This window comes from Leptonychotes weddellii, chromosome 1, assembly GCF_054177405.1.
Source record: "Leptonychotes weddellii isolate Sample4059 chromosome 1, ASM5417740v2, whole genome shotgun sequence".
Classification (NCBI taxonomy): domain Eukaryota; kingdom Metazoa; phylum Chordata; class Mammalia; order Carnivora; family Phocidae; genus Leptonychotes; species Leptonychotes weddellii.
Genome location: NC_138369.1, coordinates 77,757,016 through 77,775,242, shown reverse-complemented (window position 1 = coordinate 77,775,242; position 18,227 = coordinate 77,757,016). Strand labels below are relative to the sequence as shown.

At 36.9% G+C, this 18,227-nt stretch overlaps 1 protein-coding gene across 1 annotated transcript in view; it reads left to right on the top strand.

The window, feature by feature from the left end:
* Window positions 1-1,016: 1,016 nt before the first annotated feature.
* The window catches only part of TOPBP1 (DNA topoisomerase II binding protein 1), a 58,066-nt gene continuing 40,855 nt past the window's right edge, over window positions 1,017-18,227 (top strand). Inside the window, exons 1-10 of the mRNA XM_081797538.1 lie at window positions 1,017-1,041; window positions 1,538-1,628; window positions 3,925-4,059; window positions 5,748-5,891; window positions 6,758-6,939; window positions 8,002-8,198; window positions 9,578-9,757; window positions 10,449-10,618; window positions 12,667-12,830; window positions 12,980-13,237. Coding sequence (XP_081653664.1) covers window positions 1,545-1,628; window positions 3,925-4,059; window positions 5,748-5,891; window positions 6,758-6,939; window positions 8,002-8,198; window positions 9,578-9,757; window positions 10,449-10,618; window positions 12,667-12,830; window positions 12,980-13,237 — 1,514 coding nt within the window. The 5' untranslated portion in view covers window positions 1,017-1,041; window positions 1,538-1,544. The remainder of the gene's footprint in view (window positions 1,042-1,537; window positions 1,629-3,924; window positions 4,060-5,747; window positions 5,892-6,757; window positions 6,940-8,001; window positions 8,199-9,577; window positions 9,758-10,448; window positions 10,619-12,666; window positions 12,831-12,979; window positions 13,238-18,227) is intronic.

Sequence of the window (18,227 nt, the reverse complement as noted above, 5' to 3'; positions counted from 1 at the left end):
GCAGGCCCATTTAACTCCTCTCTCCCTGAACTTTGCCATTTGAATATTAGGTTCCACCCCAGAATCTCCCCAGCATTCAGGGAGTTACAGAGAAAGAAAATGAGATGCCCTTTGAAGAGGGGCAGAGACCACTAAAGATCTTGACAAAGATCTCTTGCATTGGCTATGTGATTCAAGTCATCCTGACATCTTTCTTCCCTCAGACCATTTGGCTGTGGTAGGTGGTGCTCACATTCCTGCTACATTGGAGGGAAAAGGACCCTGTCTGTGGGTTCAAAAAGACTTCGATGTAGTTCTAATTCTACCATTTAAAGTGTGACCTCACATCATTTAACTTATCGAAGCCTCCGTTTTCATATCTGTAAAACAGAAATACTACTATTTCCTCATAGAGTTGTTTGGGGCAATAATATATGGTTTCTCACGCACTGCCTGGCATATGGTAGGTGTGAAATACTGATGGAGGAAACCTAATTTTCCCCGGGGGCTTTATTTTTCGATGTGTTAGGATCTCCTCTAAGGTACTCCTGGCCTGCTGCCCCATCCCCTGGGCCGTCAGCACTTGGCCAACTCTCAGCGGAGCCAAGGCACCCACTTCAAAGCCCTAAACCCCGGTAACCCCTAAGCCAGCTGGCAATAACGCCTCTCCCACCGCCACCAGCACCACCTTTGACATCTCGGTCCTCCTCCCGCCGCTGCGGATGGCGTCACTTCCGCAGGAAGAGGCGGGCGCGTCCTCGCGGTTGGCGCGAAAGTCGGTTCGCCGCCTCGGCAATTTCCGGGTTCGGCGTTTGCTTCGGGTCGGGGGCGCCGCCGACTGCGGCGGGTGTGCGCCGGGCTGGCGCCCGACCCCAGCCACGGTCCTGCAGGCCGCGCGCCCCTCCAGTCGCCTCCCAAAGACCCCCCCAGGCTCCACCGAGGTGAGCGAGACATGGAGAGAGGACCCAGCTCCCTCCCCACCCCAGTTGGGGGGCCGCGACACCTCCGCTGGCCTTCGGGGCCCTTGTTTCCCGCCCGTGTAACCGGCCCTCGGACCGGCAGGTGGGACTTTGACGCCGGAGAGGACGTGGCTGCGGTTGGACCGAGAGCCTGGCCTTTCTGTGGCCGCTGGCAAGCAAGAGCTTTCGGCCTCTGGGGGCGTGACCTTGCTAACCGGCTTCCATTTCTGAAGTCCGTTTACTGAGGGGTGAACAAACGTCAAGGGCCCTGGACAGTTTCATTATGTGTATCCTTAAACTAAGTGCAATTGAATGCCCATTGGCTTAGGGGTCTAGAGCCTCCTAACAAAGGCCCTGAACGTAGTCAGTTTAGAGACATTAATTTCGTTCTCTGATTTGCAAGGATTGGTGTTGTCATCTTTTTCCTTGACTTTGCCCACATTCCAGAGTTTCTTAGAAACTAATGAACGAATTCACGGGCAAGGCCAGAATGTCTATCTTTGGGCATTGTTGTCTGCACGGAAAAATATCTGCTTTTAACATTTAACTTCATACATGATGTGCTTTTGTCCTTGTTAATGGTTCTTTTATTTTGACAGTTCAAAAATGTCCAGAAATGACAAAGAACCGTTTCTTGTGAAGTTTTTAAAGTCTTCAGACAACTCCGAATGTTTTTTTAAAGCTCTTGAGGTAAGAATAGTTGAAAATGCCTTGTTTGATGCTGTGAATTCATTTTCTTGTTTTTAGTGTTTATGATTTGTTGGACTTTTTATGTTTTAATAATTTATTTTTATACTAGTTTTATTGTAGTGTACATTAATATAGATGTTACATATTTTTGGATTGATGTAAATATATGATTATGTATTTCAGGGAACATGAAATCTATTACTTTAAGATTTTATTTATTTGACAGAGAGTGATAGGAGAGAGAGGTTGCCAAAGTCACCAAGGCATGACTGATTTAAAGATTTACACAGTAGGGGCGCCTGGGTGGTTCAGTCGTTAAGCGTCTGCCTTCGGCTCAGGTCATGATCCCAGCGTCCTGGGATCGAGCCCCGCATCGGACTCCCTGCTCAGCAGGAAGCCTGCTTCTCCCTCTCCCACTCCCCCTGCTTGTGTTCCCTCTCTCGCTGTGTTTCTCTCTGCCAAATAAATAAATAAGTAAATAAAATCTTTAAAGATTTACACGGTAAAAAATTGTTATCTTTTTGTTCAGTCATAGGAAAATTTGAGTTTTTAATGCTATTGATTCTATCTGACAAGGAGTGTTATTTCCAAAAGGAGGGTAAGACCAACAATGCTTTTGGCAAAGGTGGGCACAGACCTTCCATAAATTGTGCAGATACTGCATCTACCTATTCTTCTATGTTTTCTTCTCCTTCAAACAAGAATCACTTCTTTGTAATCTGGATGAAATTACAGCCAGTTTACTTTTATTTCAATGCTTCTCTTGTCCAGACACCAAAAAAGTGTCTGGAGCAGGGGGAGTGGCAGGCAGAGGGAGAAGCAGGCTCCCCACAGAGCAGAGAGCCTGATGTGGGGCTCAATCCCAGGACCCTGAGATCATGACCAGAGCAAAAGGCAGACACTTAACTGACTGAGCCACCCAGACGTCCTATTATGACATTTTTATTGAAAGTAGCAGACTTGCTATTCTTGGAAATTACATTGCTTTCTATGTCTACTAACCAGAGTAGACCTTTGTATGTTGAAGAAATTTGAGTCTCAAATTTCTGGTTACACTTCATTTTTTGGTAATACACAGTATGTTTCACTGTGTACAGTGTAATGTGGGAAGATGTGGGGGTGTCGTAGATCCTTGCTACTTACAGACCCCATCAGTAGAGTTGGAAATGCAGAACCTTGGGCCCAACTCAGACTGACCAGTTAGAATCTGCATTTTAACAAGATCCTCAGTGTAATTCCTGTGTATATTAAAGTTTAAGAAGCACTGTTGTAGCGGGTTTTTCTTTAAAGTTCATTCAGCAAATAATTACTGAGTGTCATGACCTATTAAGCACTGTTATAGTACTTGGGATCCATCAGTGAGCACAGCAGGCAAAGATCCATACTTTCTCAGAGCTTACATTCTATTTTAGCAGGAGGACCTAGACCTAAATCAGACAGGATAAATGAGTAAACTATAATATGTTGTAGGGTGCTATGTGCTATGGGAAGAGAAAAGAGCAAAATAGGTTAAGGAGTTCTAGAGGGTGTTTGTTGGGGGAGAAGGGAAGTTTACAGTCTTAAGTAGAGTGTGATTGGTGAAGGCTTTATGGAGAAGATAATTGAGTACACTTGAAGGAGGTGAGATGGTTAGCCATGTGGATGTCTGGGGAAGAAGCTTTCAGACAGAACAGCCATACACAGACCCCTGAGAAAGTATTTGGAGTGCCTATCCAACATTAGTGTGGCTATACATTAGTATAGTGAACAAGGGATGGGGGAAGAACATTAATGGGTGCTTTAGAGAGTAAGAACAAAGAGGACATGTAAAGGGCCTTAAGGGCCGTGGTAAGGACTCTGACTTTTTCCTTTTCATTTGAGCACATCTGATTGAAGTGAGGGATCAAGTCAGGTAAAGACTGGGAGAATATTTCACATAGTGGGAACAAGAGCAGATCCTCTAATGAGTTCATGCTTGGCTTGTTCCAGGCCTACCAAGAAAGTAGGAGTGGCTAGAGAATAGTAAGCAGGGGAGATGAGAGGTAGAAGGTAAGAGTGGGGAGATAGGCAGGGGCCAGACTCATGACCTGGTTTGTATCATTAAAGAGATTACTAGTTGCTACAGGGAGAATAGATTTAGGGCAAGGAAAGGAAAAGGAACCACTTTGTGGACTTCTGCGGAGGTCTGGGTGAGAGATCATGGTAGCTTTCAATGGGGGAAAAGATTGGATTGGGATGGATTTTTGAAGATAGAGTTCACAGGACTTAATTACAGGTGAAAAATTTCAGGTGCATTCTTTCATTTTTTTTCTTTCAGTCAATAAAAGAGTTCCAATCAGAAGAATATCTTCAGATTATTACAGAAGAAGAAGCATTGAAGATAAAGGAAAATGATAGGTCACTTTATATCTGTGACCCATTTAGTGGCGTTGTCTTTGATCACCTCAAAAAGGTTTGCTAACTTTTCATGTGTTCCTTCTGTAGTCTGATTTTTGTTTGTTTTTGCTTTAGTGGACATAAGTTCTTTACTGACCATGAAGTATTTTACAGATTATTAATATAGAGGAATCTTTTGGTTTTGGGAGACCAGAATTATATTTTTAAAGGCTAGTCATGTTACGCCAGGCTTTTGTTATATGTAATTTTTATATTTCAGGAGATTTAACTTCACTTAGCTTAAGTGAATGGTATAGTAATGAAACATTTTAGTGACAGAGTTCTACCATACTTAAACTCAGTTTGATTGCAGGAGTTTCAGTAGAGAGTTGGAAAACATCTCAACATAATGCTTGGTTATTTATTGTCTTTCCTATGTGCTCTTGCACGCAGAATTTTCATACCTGTACCTTGTAGAGAGGGTCTGAAACATTATATGCCTAAAGGAAGCATTTTGGGGATGAGTGTTGCTAATATACCAATGAGCCATCTTATTTCTTTTTGTTGATTCCAGAGTCTACTGACTCATTACTTTTTTGGTGTCTGGACAAGAGAAGCATTGAAATAAAAGTAAACTGGCTGTAATTCCATCCAGATTACAAAGAAGTGATTCTTGTTTGAAGGAGAAGAAAACATAGAAGAATAGGTAGATGCAGTATCTGCACAATTTATGGAAGGTCTGTGCCCACCTTTGCCAAAAGCATTGTTGGTCTTACCCTCCTTTTGGAAATAACACTCCTTGTCAGATAGAATCAATAGCATTAAAAACTCAAATTTTCCTATGACTGAACAAAAAGATAACAATTTTTTACCATGTAAATCTTTAAATCAGTCATGCCTTGGTGACTTTGGCAACCATATGCTTTCTAGATCTGGCCTGAATGTGCTGATGTTGAGCTGTCAACTTTTCTTAACTCAGCTATCAATGAAAGTAAAAGGTCATATTTTTTAATAACCCATAATATCTTTGAGAAATACTTACTTGGAAAGACATTGAGTTGAAGACAAAGTATTTAAAACAAATGTAGAAACTGCCTAGGATTTTTGTGTGTTTGTGTGAAGAATAGATATTTTAGAAGGGGTTAATTAGTCTCTTAAACTTTTAAACTGCTTGGTTGGCTGGATACTTCATTTAAAAAGTATATATGGATTTTCCCAATTAGAGCATAAGACTGTTATTCCTATACCCTATCATTAAGACTGTGTTTGTTTCAGATATTAAAATTTGGTGGCAGTTGTGACTGAATGTGGCTCTTGAAGCTTATTTCTTTTGATAGACTGCATTGTTTGATTTGCATGTGTGTTAATGAGTAGTGTCTGAGAAATTATATAACGGTCCTTATTTTTTCTTATAACAATTTAGTGATTTTTCTGCAGTGGTCATCAGCTTCTGTAAAGAATTGATAAATATTGAGGCGCCTGGCTGGCTCAGTCGATTAAGTGTCTACCTTTGGCTCAGGTCATGATCCCAGGGTGCTGGGATCGAGCCCCACATTGGGATCCTTGCTCAGTGGGGAGCCTGCTTCTCCCTCCCCCCTCTGCCTGCCGCTCTCCCTGCTTGTGCTCTCTCTCTCCCCCCCTCTCTTTCTCTGTCAAATAAATAAATAAAATCTTAAAAAAAAAGAATTGCTAAATATTACAAAATGTAATTTTATAAGCAGGAAGTCTTTTCCTACATACTAAACCTTCTCCCCTTTTTTGTAGCTTGGCTGCAGAATTGTTGGCCCTCAAGTAGTCATATTTTGTTTGCACCACCAGCGATGCGTCCCAAGAGCTGAACATCCAGTTTATAATATGGTTATGTCTGATGTAACTGTATCTTGTACAAGCCTGGAAAAAGATAAAAGGGTAGGTGCTGAGAGGAATATGATGATCAATATATTTACCTCCACACTTAATCTTTCACTGCATAGGAGACACTTTGAAAGACCTTGTACTTGTTCATGACTTAAAGTTTGTATACACCAATATATATCTTTTCTGTTTTAATGAATATAATGGAATCTATTTTATTGAGAACTGATTACTTGAAAGAAAACTCCCCTTTTTCCCCTATGCAATTGATGAGTTAAGAGTTTTAGTCACATTTTTCCAATATAGATGGTTAATCTTTTTAAGAAAAATGTTGATGGGGTGCCTGGGTGGCTCAGTTGGTTAAGCTTCTGCCTTCAGCTCAGGTCATGATCTCAGTGTCCTGGGGTCGTTGGGCTCTGAGCTCAGCAGGGAGTTTTCTTCTCCCTCTCCCCCCACTTGTGCCCACGCTCCCTCTCTCGCTCGCTCTCTAATAAAATCTTTAAAAAAAATTATTTTAAAAAATGTTGATAGGTAGAATGGGCTGTGGATTTAACATTTGCTACAAGGCAAGAAATGCTTCAATGATGCTTTCTAAGAGATAAAACATATTTTTATATATAATGTATACAATTTATATTTTTAAATATATATGCACAGTATATTAAAGTATATTCTAGAAACAACAGGTTAATAAACTTATGGAGTTGAAACAACTATAAGAAATAATATATGAAAGTAATTATTTTTAAATTTATTTATAATTCATATTTTATCCAAAAAGCAATTATTTAACTTTATAGTAGTGAGAAACATTTGTGCCTTCAAGCTAACAACAACAAAAGATATTTGAGTTTTTGTATTAAAAAATGGAAGAGATATTGTTTGCTTTAGTATTGATGTTTTTTCTTTTGGGTTTACAGGAAGAAGTTCATAAATATGTACAAATGATGGGTGGACGTGTATATAGAGACCTTAATATATCAGTAACTCACCTTATTGCAGGAGAAGTTGGCAGCAAAAAATATTTAGTTGCTGCAAACCTAAAGAAACCTATTTTGCTTCCTTCTTGGATTAAAACACTTTGGGAAAAGTCACAAGAGAAGTAAGAAAGACATTTATGTGTTTTCTAGACTTGAAAAAAAATGATACGTTCAATCATGGCATATTGTGGGTTATTACAGGGGAGGTTTTATGTTGTCCTCTTGGGATTTGTTATTCAGGGACAAAAGATGGGGTTATTACTCTTCACTGAGAATAAGCACAATCTGCAAGCTCTTATCAAGGTATAAGTTGATAGGTAGATTAGGCTATTGATTTAATATTAGCTACAAGGTAAGAAATGCTTTGACAGTAGAAATTGCTTTCGTTGGTAAATTCTTGTAAAATAGTTGAGAAGATCACTGAGGCAACTGTAGCTCTTAAGTTGCATTATCCTTCCACTACTGTGCTAAGATGGAGAGTAAATTAACCATTTTGATAGTCCTATTCCCTCTCAAAGGTGTCTATGTAAAGTTGAATGTAAACATGTCAGCCATTAACTAAGATGTGGTCATTCAGTAAATGTTAATCAAGTTCATTTTATGAACCTGGCCTGAGGTAGGCATTAGACATGCATACTGAGCAAATCAGGATAGCATCCCTGCCCTGGTGGACCTTAGAAATGGGCATTTTTCCAGTCTTCCTATCAACACCGGCACATCCTAAACCTGTCTCCACGTTGGTACCTTCATTCCTAGCACATCTGTCTTACATGGAAAAACAATGATGATATTTTTGTTGGTATTCTGCCAAAAATCATTGCTTATTATTTATATAGTATAATGGAAGGATAGAAAGTCCATTTTTCTAATAGGCAACCATTTGAGTTTTTAAGTAAATTCACACTTAAAATTTTGGAAAATATACCACTTTGACCAGCATGAACTCAAAGAGTTAACCCTTAAAACAGTTTTATTTGAGAAACTCTATCTGAAATACTACCTTTTACTAGTGACATGGATGAACTAGATGAGCAGTTAGTGTAATTTTGAGTGTCAGTGCCCCTTTTCTAAAAAATGAGGAAAGCATTAGTGATTTCTGTTGTTTGTCATTATTCTTCTGGTGAATTTTAAACCTTCTGGTATATTAATATGTTAATTTTTTCCTTGTTACTTATTTTCCCCAGAAAAATAGCTAGGTATACTGATGTAAACATGGAAGACTTCAAGTGTCCTATTTTTCTTGGTTGCATTATCTGTGTGACTGGCTTGTGTAGCTTAGACAGGAAGGCAGTTCAGCAACTCACAATTAAGCATGGAGGTCAATACATGGGACAACTGAAAATGAATGAATGTACACACCTCATTGTGCAAGAACCAAAAGGTAAAACTATGTTTCCCAAATGGAAAAAATGCACAATTTTCTCTAGTATTTAACATTTTAAGATCTTTACAGAATAGCTTTTGCTTCTGATGTGTTAATAAATCTGGTATTTTTTTCCCCCTAAATTCTTACAAAGATAGTTTGGTTCATAATCTGTAGAAAAATTACATGACTATCCAGGTTTATCCAGATCATAGAAAAAATTTTTTTTCAATTTCCAGTGGTTTTTATTGTTTGATTTTTATTTTTATTTATTTATTTATTTAAAGAAAAGGTTTCTTACTTAGTTACCAAATACTTACGAAACAAGAAATTTGGATGAATAACAAAAAGTCTAATAGATGTAGCTAAATTACATTTCTTTCTAATGATAAATTTTAAAAGCTTGACTTAGTTTTTAATTGAATGAATCAGCTTTATTGGATGAACTAGAAGTTGTAACTTGAAGATACATCTTGCAGAAATGAGGCAGTTAAAAGAAAAATACATTACCAATAAGAAGAATTCCTTAAAATTATGTTTAATTTTGGTGTCTTGTAACCTTTATACCTGTTTTGGAAGATTTTTTTTTTTCTTTACCAATACCCTTAAAATATATACAAACTGATGAGAGAAGAATTTTGTTAATGTTTTTGTTATTTCCTTATACTGTGTTTTATTAAGCTACCAAGATAACAAAATTAGGGAAAAAAAACCTTCTAAAATTAATTAGTTCTGTTCTTAAGTCAGAACTTTGCATATGGCCAATTATGATATTATAATTTTGAGTAGAGTTAGTAACTGCTATTGAATTTCTGAATCTGAAGGCAGTTCATCTCTTAGCTCTCAAGAATGTCCAAAGAAATCCTTTTCATGTTATTGTTTACTATGTATTGACTCAGTTTCTCTATGACACTGGTTCTAAATACATTGTGTTAAAAGTTGTTTTAAGGCAATAAAAAGATATATTTCTTATAATATGCCTGTCTATTTGGACTTCAGGTCAAATCCTATTGACATTAGAGTAGTCTGTTCAAAGCTGGTATTTTTTATATTGCAGACATTTACAATCTTCACAGTTGTTTTATGCAGTCTTACTAAAGCCACATAATTCTGTGAGTTATTCCCATGTTACAGATTAAGAAACTGGTTTAAAGGAATTAAGCATTGGAGGCTATACTCAAACCAAGTCTAATATTTCAGTTACCCCACATAAATTCCACAATTTTAAGAGATAAACCCCCTTGCATATACTATATAGCATAGTTTGTGTAAGAATAGTTACTGGTAACTTTAATTTTGTTTAGGTGAGTTTTTTCCCATAACCTATCATACTTCAAATATTTCTGCAGAGATAGATTTTAATGGTTTACATTTCTATTTCTTAATGAACATGATAGGTCAAAAATACGAATGTGCCAAGAGATGGAATGTACACTGTGTGACCACACAGTGGTTTTTTGACAGTGTTGACAAAGGTTTTTGTCAGGATGAATCCATATACAAGACAGAGCCTAGACCAGAAACAAAGACTGTGCCTGATACTTCAACTCCTACTGGCCAGATCAACACAGTTGACAGTAAGTTTCAGTGGGATTAGAGTAAACAGTCATTTTTAACACCATTTTCTTTGTGAGAATTGATTTGTAAATAGGATCGGTGAGATATAGTAGGGAATTCATCCTTTCTTGCTATGTTTCCAGGCATAATTGTGTAATAACTAAATTGTATGAAGATCAGTCCAGAAGTCTAGATATTTCTTTTTATAACGGATGTATATTTTCTTTCATACGTTGATTTACTGCAAAAGATGATTAAAGAAATCGAGAGTACTAATAGAGACTTAAAAGAATTTTTCCAAGCTTGACTGGTGGGCAAATGTAATACATTTTTATTAGTTTGCTACAATTACTATAGACCATCTGTATTCATATAAAATTGAAAACCATTTCTATTTTGTAGGTGCCTTGTTGGCAATTTAGCAGATGTTACACTTTTTTCTTTCCTGGACCCTACAGCCAGCAACTTCATATTTTAAATGGAAGCTAGCCACTATTAAAATGTATTAAGTATGTTTTTATTTGAATAAAATAGGAACCTTAGTTTCATTTTCCCTTCTCAAAACTGGCCACCAAGATTTCAGTAAAAACATTTGAAGCTTACTTTGGAAATTATCCACAGCACTTAGTGTATAAGAAAAATTAATCTGTAGGAAAATAGGTAATCACAATTTTATCTCCATAAATTTCTACATCTTTGTTTGATATGTAGGTCGTACTCTTTCAGATGTCAGCCATATTTCCAACATCAGTGCAAGTTGCATAAATGAATCGATGTGTAATTCAGTTCTTAATAGTAAAGTGGAGCCTACACTTGAAAATCTAGAAAATCTGGATGTCAGTGCATTTCAAGCACCTGAAGATTTATTAGATGGTTGTCGGGTATGTCTTTATTATGTAATACCTGCAGTGATAATGTACATTAGTACTTCCTAGCCTGACTTTGAAGACCCCTCAGAGTTGGGCTTGTTCCTTATCCATATAAACCCTTCACTCTAGCTAAGCAGATGCAAACATTAGGCCACGTCTGTCATTAACTGTCATTTTTTAAGTGTTTCTAATACCCTAGACTGTGGTAATCAATTCACATATATTGTTAATATGTTGTATATACTCTCATTTAATTCCCACAGATAACTCTAAAATGGTTATTACCCTGAGGCTGAGGCTTAGCGGATTAAAATTCTTGTTCAGATTCACACAGACATTAAGTAGACAGCCATCTACTCCAAATCCTATGTTCCTAACCATTAGACCTAAGAGACTTTGTTTAATGTCTCTTAGGCTACTTAATTTTTTTTAGTGTATGAATAAACTATCTTATAAGTGCCTTGATGGAAACATCATATGCTATAGATCTCCTAGAGCTGAATACTTATTTAATATATTTCTACTTTTAAAGTGAATAGGCTATATATTAGTTGATAAAACATCAATTTATTGGCAGAACAGAAAGTGTCTTATATAATCTTTCATCCTAGACTCTACTAATTATGGATATGACTTTTAGTTGTTTTTTTAAGATTTATTTATTTTAGAGGGGGAGAGAGACAGCACAAGAGGGAGGGGCAGAGGGGGAAGGAGAAAGGATCTCAAGCAGACTCTGTGCTGTGCACGGAGCCCAACATGGAGCTCAGTCTCAGTACCCTGAGATCATGACCTGAGACAAAACCAAGAGTTAGACGCCTAACCAAGTATACCATCTAGTTGCCCCTGACTTTTAGTTATTTATGATTCCTGATTTTTGTTACAGTATCTTCTAATAATAGAGGTTATTTAGTTTGGGATATAAATGCAGTTAGAAATAGATTTGCCATTCTTTTTTTTTTAAGATTTTATTTATTTATTTGCCAGACAGAGAGAGCACGCACAAGCAGGGGGAGTGGCAGGCAGAGGGAGAAGCAGTTTCCCTGCCAAGCAAGGAGCCCGACGTGGGATTCGATCCCAGGACTCGGATCATGACCTGAGCCGAAGGCAGACACTTAACCAACTGAACCACCCAGGCATCCCTAGATTTGCCATTCTTAAGAAATTTTTTTTAAATGTAAAATACAGATGAGAAGGCTTTTTATATTTATTAAATTAGTTTAAATACATACATACTGATAGTTAAAAATAAATTATTGCACATGTATTATCCTCAAAGCAGTGTCTTCAGCTCGACTTAAATTTTTTTGTGTAATCAACTGTGTAAAAGGTATCTCAATTTATAGTTAAGAAAATTGGTTTAAAGAACCTAAGTAACTTATCATGGTCATGTAGTTAATTATTGGCCTCTGAACCAAAATTTAAACCCAAGTTTTCTGAATTCAGATATATAAACTCCAGTTTGTTTCTATAATTTAAATTTACAGGTAATTAAATCTTTATAATTTAAGAAGCTACCTGCATTTTAGACATTGCTATGCCCTAGTATCAGGAAGATAACTGAATTCTAGCTTCTATTTTATTAAAGCCTCACAGTACTTACCAGGTGTCTACTGTGGATAATAATGCTATGGGACTGTGAAGAAGTAATAAAAAATAAAAATTTCAGAATTATTGGGGCGCCTGGGTGGCTCAGTGAGGTAAGCATCTGCCTTCGGCTCAGGTCATGATCCCAGGGTCCTGGGATTGAGCCCCATGTTGGGCTCCTTGCTCAGTGAGGTGTCTGCTTCTCCCTGTCCCTCTGATCCTCTCCCCAGCTCCTGCTCTCACTCATTCCCGCTCTCTCTCAAATGAATTTAAAAAATCTTTTTAAAAAAAATGTCGAATTGTTAAAAAAAAAAAAAAGTTTCAGAATATACTCGATTCTTAATATATTTTAAATGTACACAGAGCTGTCTTATTTACACACAATGCACTTAGATATGTATTTTTAATGTGTTTCTGTTGAGAAACAAACCATCTTAAATGCATTAATCTAAAGTAAGTATTTTCTTTCGTTGCAGATCTATCTTTGCGGTTTTAGTGGCAGAAAGCTAGATAAACTGAGAAGGCTTATTAACAGTGGAGGTGGAGTTCGTTTTAATCAGCTCAATGAAGATGTAACTCATGTTATTGTGGGAGATTATGATGATGAATTGAAGCAGTTTTGGGATAAATCGGCCCACAGGTTTTGTCGGTTTTTAATTTAAAGCAATTTTTACTCTGTAATGATTTTTCTTAAAATTGCATATCCATGCAATTATGGAAACTGCATGGCAAGTGGGATGTTGGTCTTTATGGTTTAAACTAATATATAATTATGTACTATTTTTGTAGGCCTCATGTAGTGGGAGCAAAATGGTTGCTAGAGTGTTTTAGTAAAGGTTATATGCTTCCTGAAGAGCCATATATCCATGCTAACTACCAGCCAGTGGAAATTCCAGTTTCAGATCAACCTGAAAGTAAAACAGCTCTTTTAAAAAAGAACAACAGCTTCTCTAAGAAAGACTTGGCTTCTGATGAAAAGCATGAACAAGCTGACGAAGATCTGCTCTCTCAGTATGTAAATAATAACCCAACAGTAGGTAAGAAATAGTTGATTAGTATTTACAGTCATTAAGAAATGTTTTAGTAGCAGAATACATACACATGTGATTTCTGCCAGGTTTTCTAGATTTTAAGTTAAACCTTTTCCTTCCCTTAGTGTTTTATGTTTGTTACTTTTTCTAAGTAGGCAAGGCCAGGGGATGCTGAACCCTTTGACCCTCTCATCTCTCTTCAACTCACTGGCTCCTCTTTGATCTGTTTTATATACCAGCATCAGTTTGTTAGTGTGAGTTTGTAACAGCATGAACTTTTTTTTTTTAATTTTTTTAAAGATATTATTTATTCATTAGAGTGAGCACATGAGGTGGGGGGACAAAGGGAGAAGGAAAGGCAGACTCCGTGCTGAGCAGGGAGCCCAACGAGGGGCTCAATCCCAGGACCCTGAGATCATGACCTGAGCCGAAGGCAGACACTTAACCATCTGAGCCACCCAGGTGCCCATGTAACAGCATGAACTTTTATTTTAACCTTATAATTACCTCTTACTTGGTTATTGTGCTCTTTAATGCATACAGTGCTGCACTGTGTACCACAGCCTCTGTATGTAGTCTTCTCAGTGTGGGAAGGAAATTTGCCAGTGAAGAGTTGTGAGCAGAATTTCTTATTTAAGAAAAAGTTTTTGTGAAATATTTAATACATTGAAAAAGATGTCAAGAATAATGTGATGAATAACCATATACTACTACATAGGTATTAAAAAAATAGAATATTCCACTATACCAAAAGCCCCCTGTGAGTCTCCATTTTCCTTATAGTTTACATGTATATATATCTATATGCAATATAGATACTCTCATTTTGTGTATATTTTAGCTTATATAGATGACATATGGTATGTACTCTTTTGCTGCTCTCCTCCAACCATGAGAGATAATTTAATCCAAGTAACTGGTCGAATATACCACAGTTTATCTGTTTTCCCACCTGTAGACATTTTTATTGTGTCTCTTTTTTTGCCAGTGCAAACAGTACTGCTGAGATTGTTCTTACTTACCCATGTCTCTGTGATTGCTTGGAGGTTTCTTTACATGTACATGATGCCAAGTTTGGTCTACTCTGTATGGATTAATGACACAGATGTGTTAAACTCCTCCACTATAATGGTGGCTTTGACAGTTTCTCAATGTAGTTCTGTCAAATTTAGTTTTTTATCTTTTTTTTTTTAAAGATTTTATTTATTTATTTGAGAGCGAGAATGAGAGAGAGAGAGCACATGAGAGGGGGGAGGGTCAGAGGGAGAAGCAGACTCCCTGCAGAGCAGGGAGCCCGATGTGGGACTCGATCCCGGGACTCCAGGATCATGACCTGAGCCGGAGGCAGTCGCTTAACCAACTGAGCCACCCAGGTGCCCCAAATTTAGTTTTTTAATATAGTTTGATGTTTTATTACATGATGATCCTCATTTTCCTAATTTTTTTTTTTTCCTTAAAATCTGTTTGTCTGATATTAATAGAACTGTCCCTGCCTCATGTGATATGGTATTTATCTGGTATGACTTTTTCTTTAAAATGCAAATTTGGTCAATTTACATTTATTGTTACTTGTTATTTTATACCATCTTAATTTGTGCTGTTTGTCCCGTTTTTCTGTGCTTCCTTGTTTAACATTTTTGCTTCCTTTTGGATAGCTTGAGCTTGTCCCCTCTCACCCCAGCCTCCCAACTTCCTGTCTTCCCTCTACTGATGTGGAAGTTACATCTATTTATATTTCCAGTGATTACTTGGAACTTGAATGGGCATCATAACTTGAAATCTAAAGTTAATCAGAACTTTTATCTTAATCTTGAATAACACAACTTTATAACACTATCTTCAACAGCACTGCTGATCACACCCCCTACATACACTAATATACTCAATTTATGTGATTTGGGCTAATATTGTCATTCTCTTTTTTAATCAGACAGTTAGACACTTACTGTTTTACATGATCCATACTTGTTTTGATTTACCATCATGTTTAGCAATTTCTTTGCTTCACATTCTTTGTTGTATCTGAGAACTCTCTTCTGGGATCATTTTCTTTCCTCCTATAAAATATATCCTTTAGAAATTCCTTCAGTTTCTGTTAATGTCTTTATTTTTTGCCCTTGTTCTTAAAAAACAGTTATGCTAGGAATATAATCCTAGACAGTTACTTTGAGCTCCCAGAGATGTTATTTCATTGTCCTGTTTCCATGGCTGCTGGATAAGAAGTCATTCAGTGTAATCGTTATTCTTTTGTAGGAAATCTTTTTTTCTTGCTGTTTTTAATATCTCCTTTTTAATGCTGATGTCCTAGAGTTTTACCATGTACTTGTCCTACTTGGAATTCATTGTGCTTTCTGAATCTAAGGATTAGTGAGGGGTTTTGGTTTTTTTTTTCATTCTAAAAAAATTTCATCTGTTACCTTTGAATATTGCTGCTTTCCCACTCTATATTCTCTAATTCCCATTAGCTCTTTGTGTGGAACACTTAACCTGCCCTTCTAATTTCATCTTTTTGTCTTTTCTGTGATTTATTATGTGTAATTTCTTCAGGATTTCCCTCCACATCACTGTTTCTCTGTTCAGCTGTGGCCTACTGTGGTTAACCCATCCATTAAGTTTTTTATTTCAAAAAAAAAAAAAAAGTTTTTTATTTCAGTAATTATTTTTTCAATTCCTAGAAGTTCTAGTTCTCTTAATAATCTGTTATTCTGTATTCATGTCTTTTTACTTATTTCTTGAAACACATTAAACATACTGCTACATCTGAATGGAGGGGAGGGGTAATTCTCTTTATTGTTAATGGTGCCTAGATTCTTCATGCTTTTCTGATATTGTAAACTCATTCTTATTAGGACTGTGCGAAGTCTAAGAAACTTGAGGTGAAGCTTGAGATGAGGGTTTGTTTCTTTAGAAACGGTTCATGTTTAAATCTGCCAGAAGTCTAGGAATTTTCCAACTCCAGACACTTCTCAGTTTATTGGCTGGATGTTTTTTGGACCATCAGGCTAGTATAAATTTGTACCCTAACCTACTTTGAGGACCAGCTTATGATGACAAATTCTCAGGAGAGATGTTTTTCCCCCTTGACCCAAAGCCAAAGTCAGATGTACTTGTTATTTCCTTTACAGGGTCGGTTTTTGTTATTGTTTGGTTGATTTGGGACTGTATTGTAACTAAAGATATTTATTTCCCTTTAGGGTTTCTGGGTTTGTTTCCTCGGGCTATACTCTGCCCCACCTCTAATTTGTGTGAGACCAAAGACTTGACTCTGTTTCCCTCCATGTGATGTCCTTAAATTCTGAGGGTCTAAGTTTCTGCCAAAATAGATTCAGATTCAGGGTAACCATTAGTTTTAGTGACCACTTAATGCTCTGCATTCATTACTACTACTTCCATTTTCAGTCCTTGAGGATCTCCCATGCTTTCCTGCAAATTCAGCTATGTATTTGTACTGATGCTTTTAGTATTTTATCCTATATTTTCAAGTACATGATAGTGAGAGGGTTTCAGATGTCTAGCTACCACATTTCTAGAAGGGAATTTCCAGTATTTCTTTTTTTTTTATGTTTTTACTTTAATTCCAGTTAGTTAACATACAGTGCTGTATTAGTTTCATGTGTACAATATAGGGATTGAACAATTCCATACATCACCTGGTGCTTATCATGGCAAGTGCACTCCTTAATCCACATCACCTATTGAACCCATTCCTGCTCCCCCATCCCCTCTGGTAACCATTAGATTGTTCTCTGTAATTAAGAGTCTGTTTCTTGCTTTGTCTCTCTTATTTTTTTTTCCCTTTTCCTATTTCTTTCTTAAATTCCACATATGAGTGAAATCATTTGGTATTTGTCTTTCTCTGATTTATTTTGCTTAGCATTATACTCTCTACCTCCATCCATGTCATTGCAAATGGCAAGATTTCATCCTTTCTTATGGCTCAATAATATTCCTCTGTGTGTGTGTATGTGTGTGTGTGTGTGTGTGTGTGTACACATACACCACATCTTCTTTATCCATTTATCAGTCATTAAATACTTGGGCTGCTTCTGTATCTTGGTTATTGTAAATAATGCTGCTATAAACATAGGGGTGCATGTATCCCTTTGAATCAGGTTTTTTTTTTTTTTTTTGCCCTTCATCAGATATATGATTTGCAAATATCTCCTCCCATTCCATAGGTTGCCTTTTAGTTTTGTTTAGTGTTTCCTTCACTGTGCAGAAGCTTTTAATTTTGATGTAGTCCCAATAGTTTATTTTTGCTTTTGTTTCCCTTGCCTCCAAAGACCTATCGAGAAAAAAGTTGCTGTGGCCTGTGTTAAAGAGGTTACTGCCTGTGTTCTCTTCTAGGATTTTTATGTTTTCAGGTCTCAAATTTGGGTCTTTTATCCTTTTTGTGTATGGTGTAAGGAAGTGGTCCAGTTTCATTCTTTTGCATAGTGCTGTCCAGTTTTCCCAACACCTTTTGTTAAAGAGACTGTCCTTTTCCCATTGCATATTCTTTCCTGCTTTGTCAAAGATGAATTGACCATATAGTTAATGCTTTATTTCTGGGTTCGCTATTCTGATCTATGTGTCTGTTTTTGTGCCAGTACCATACTGTTTTGATTACTACAGCTCTGTAAAGTAACTTGAAGTCTGGAATTGTGGTGCCTCCAGCTTTGCTTTTCTTTCTCAAGATGCTTTGGCTACTGGGGGTCTTTTGTGGTTCCATACAAATTTTAGGATTGTTTGTTCTAGTTCTGTGAAAAATGCTGTTGGTATTTTGATAGGGATTGCATTAAATGTGTAGATTGCTTTGGGCGGTGCAGACATTTTAACAGTATTTGTTCTTCCAATCCATGAGCATGGAATGTCTTTCCATTTCTTGGTGTCATCTTCAATTTCTGTAATCAGTGTTTTATAGTTTTCAGAGTACAGGTCTTTCACCTTTTTGGTTAGGTATATTCCTAGGTATCTTATTATTTTGGGTGCAATTGTAAATAGGATTGTTTTCTTAATTTCTCTTT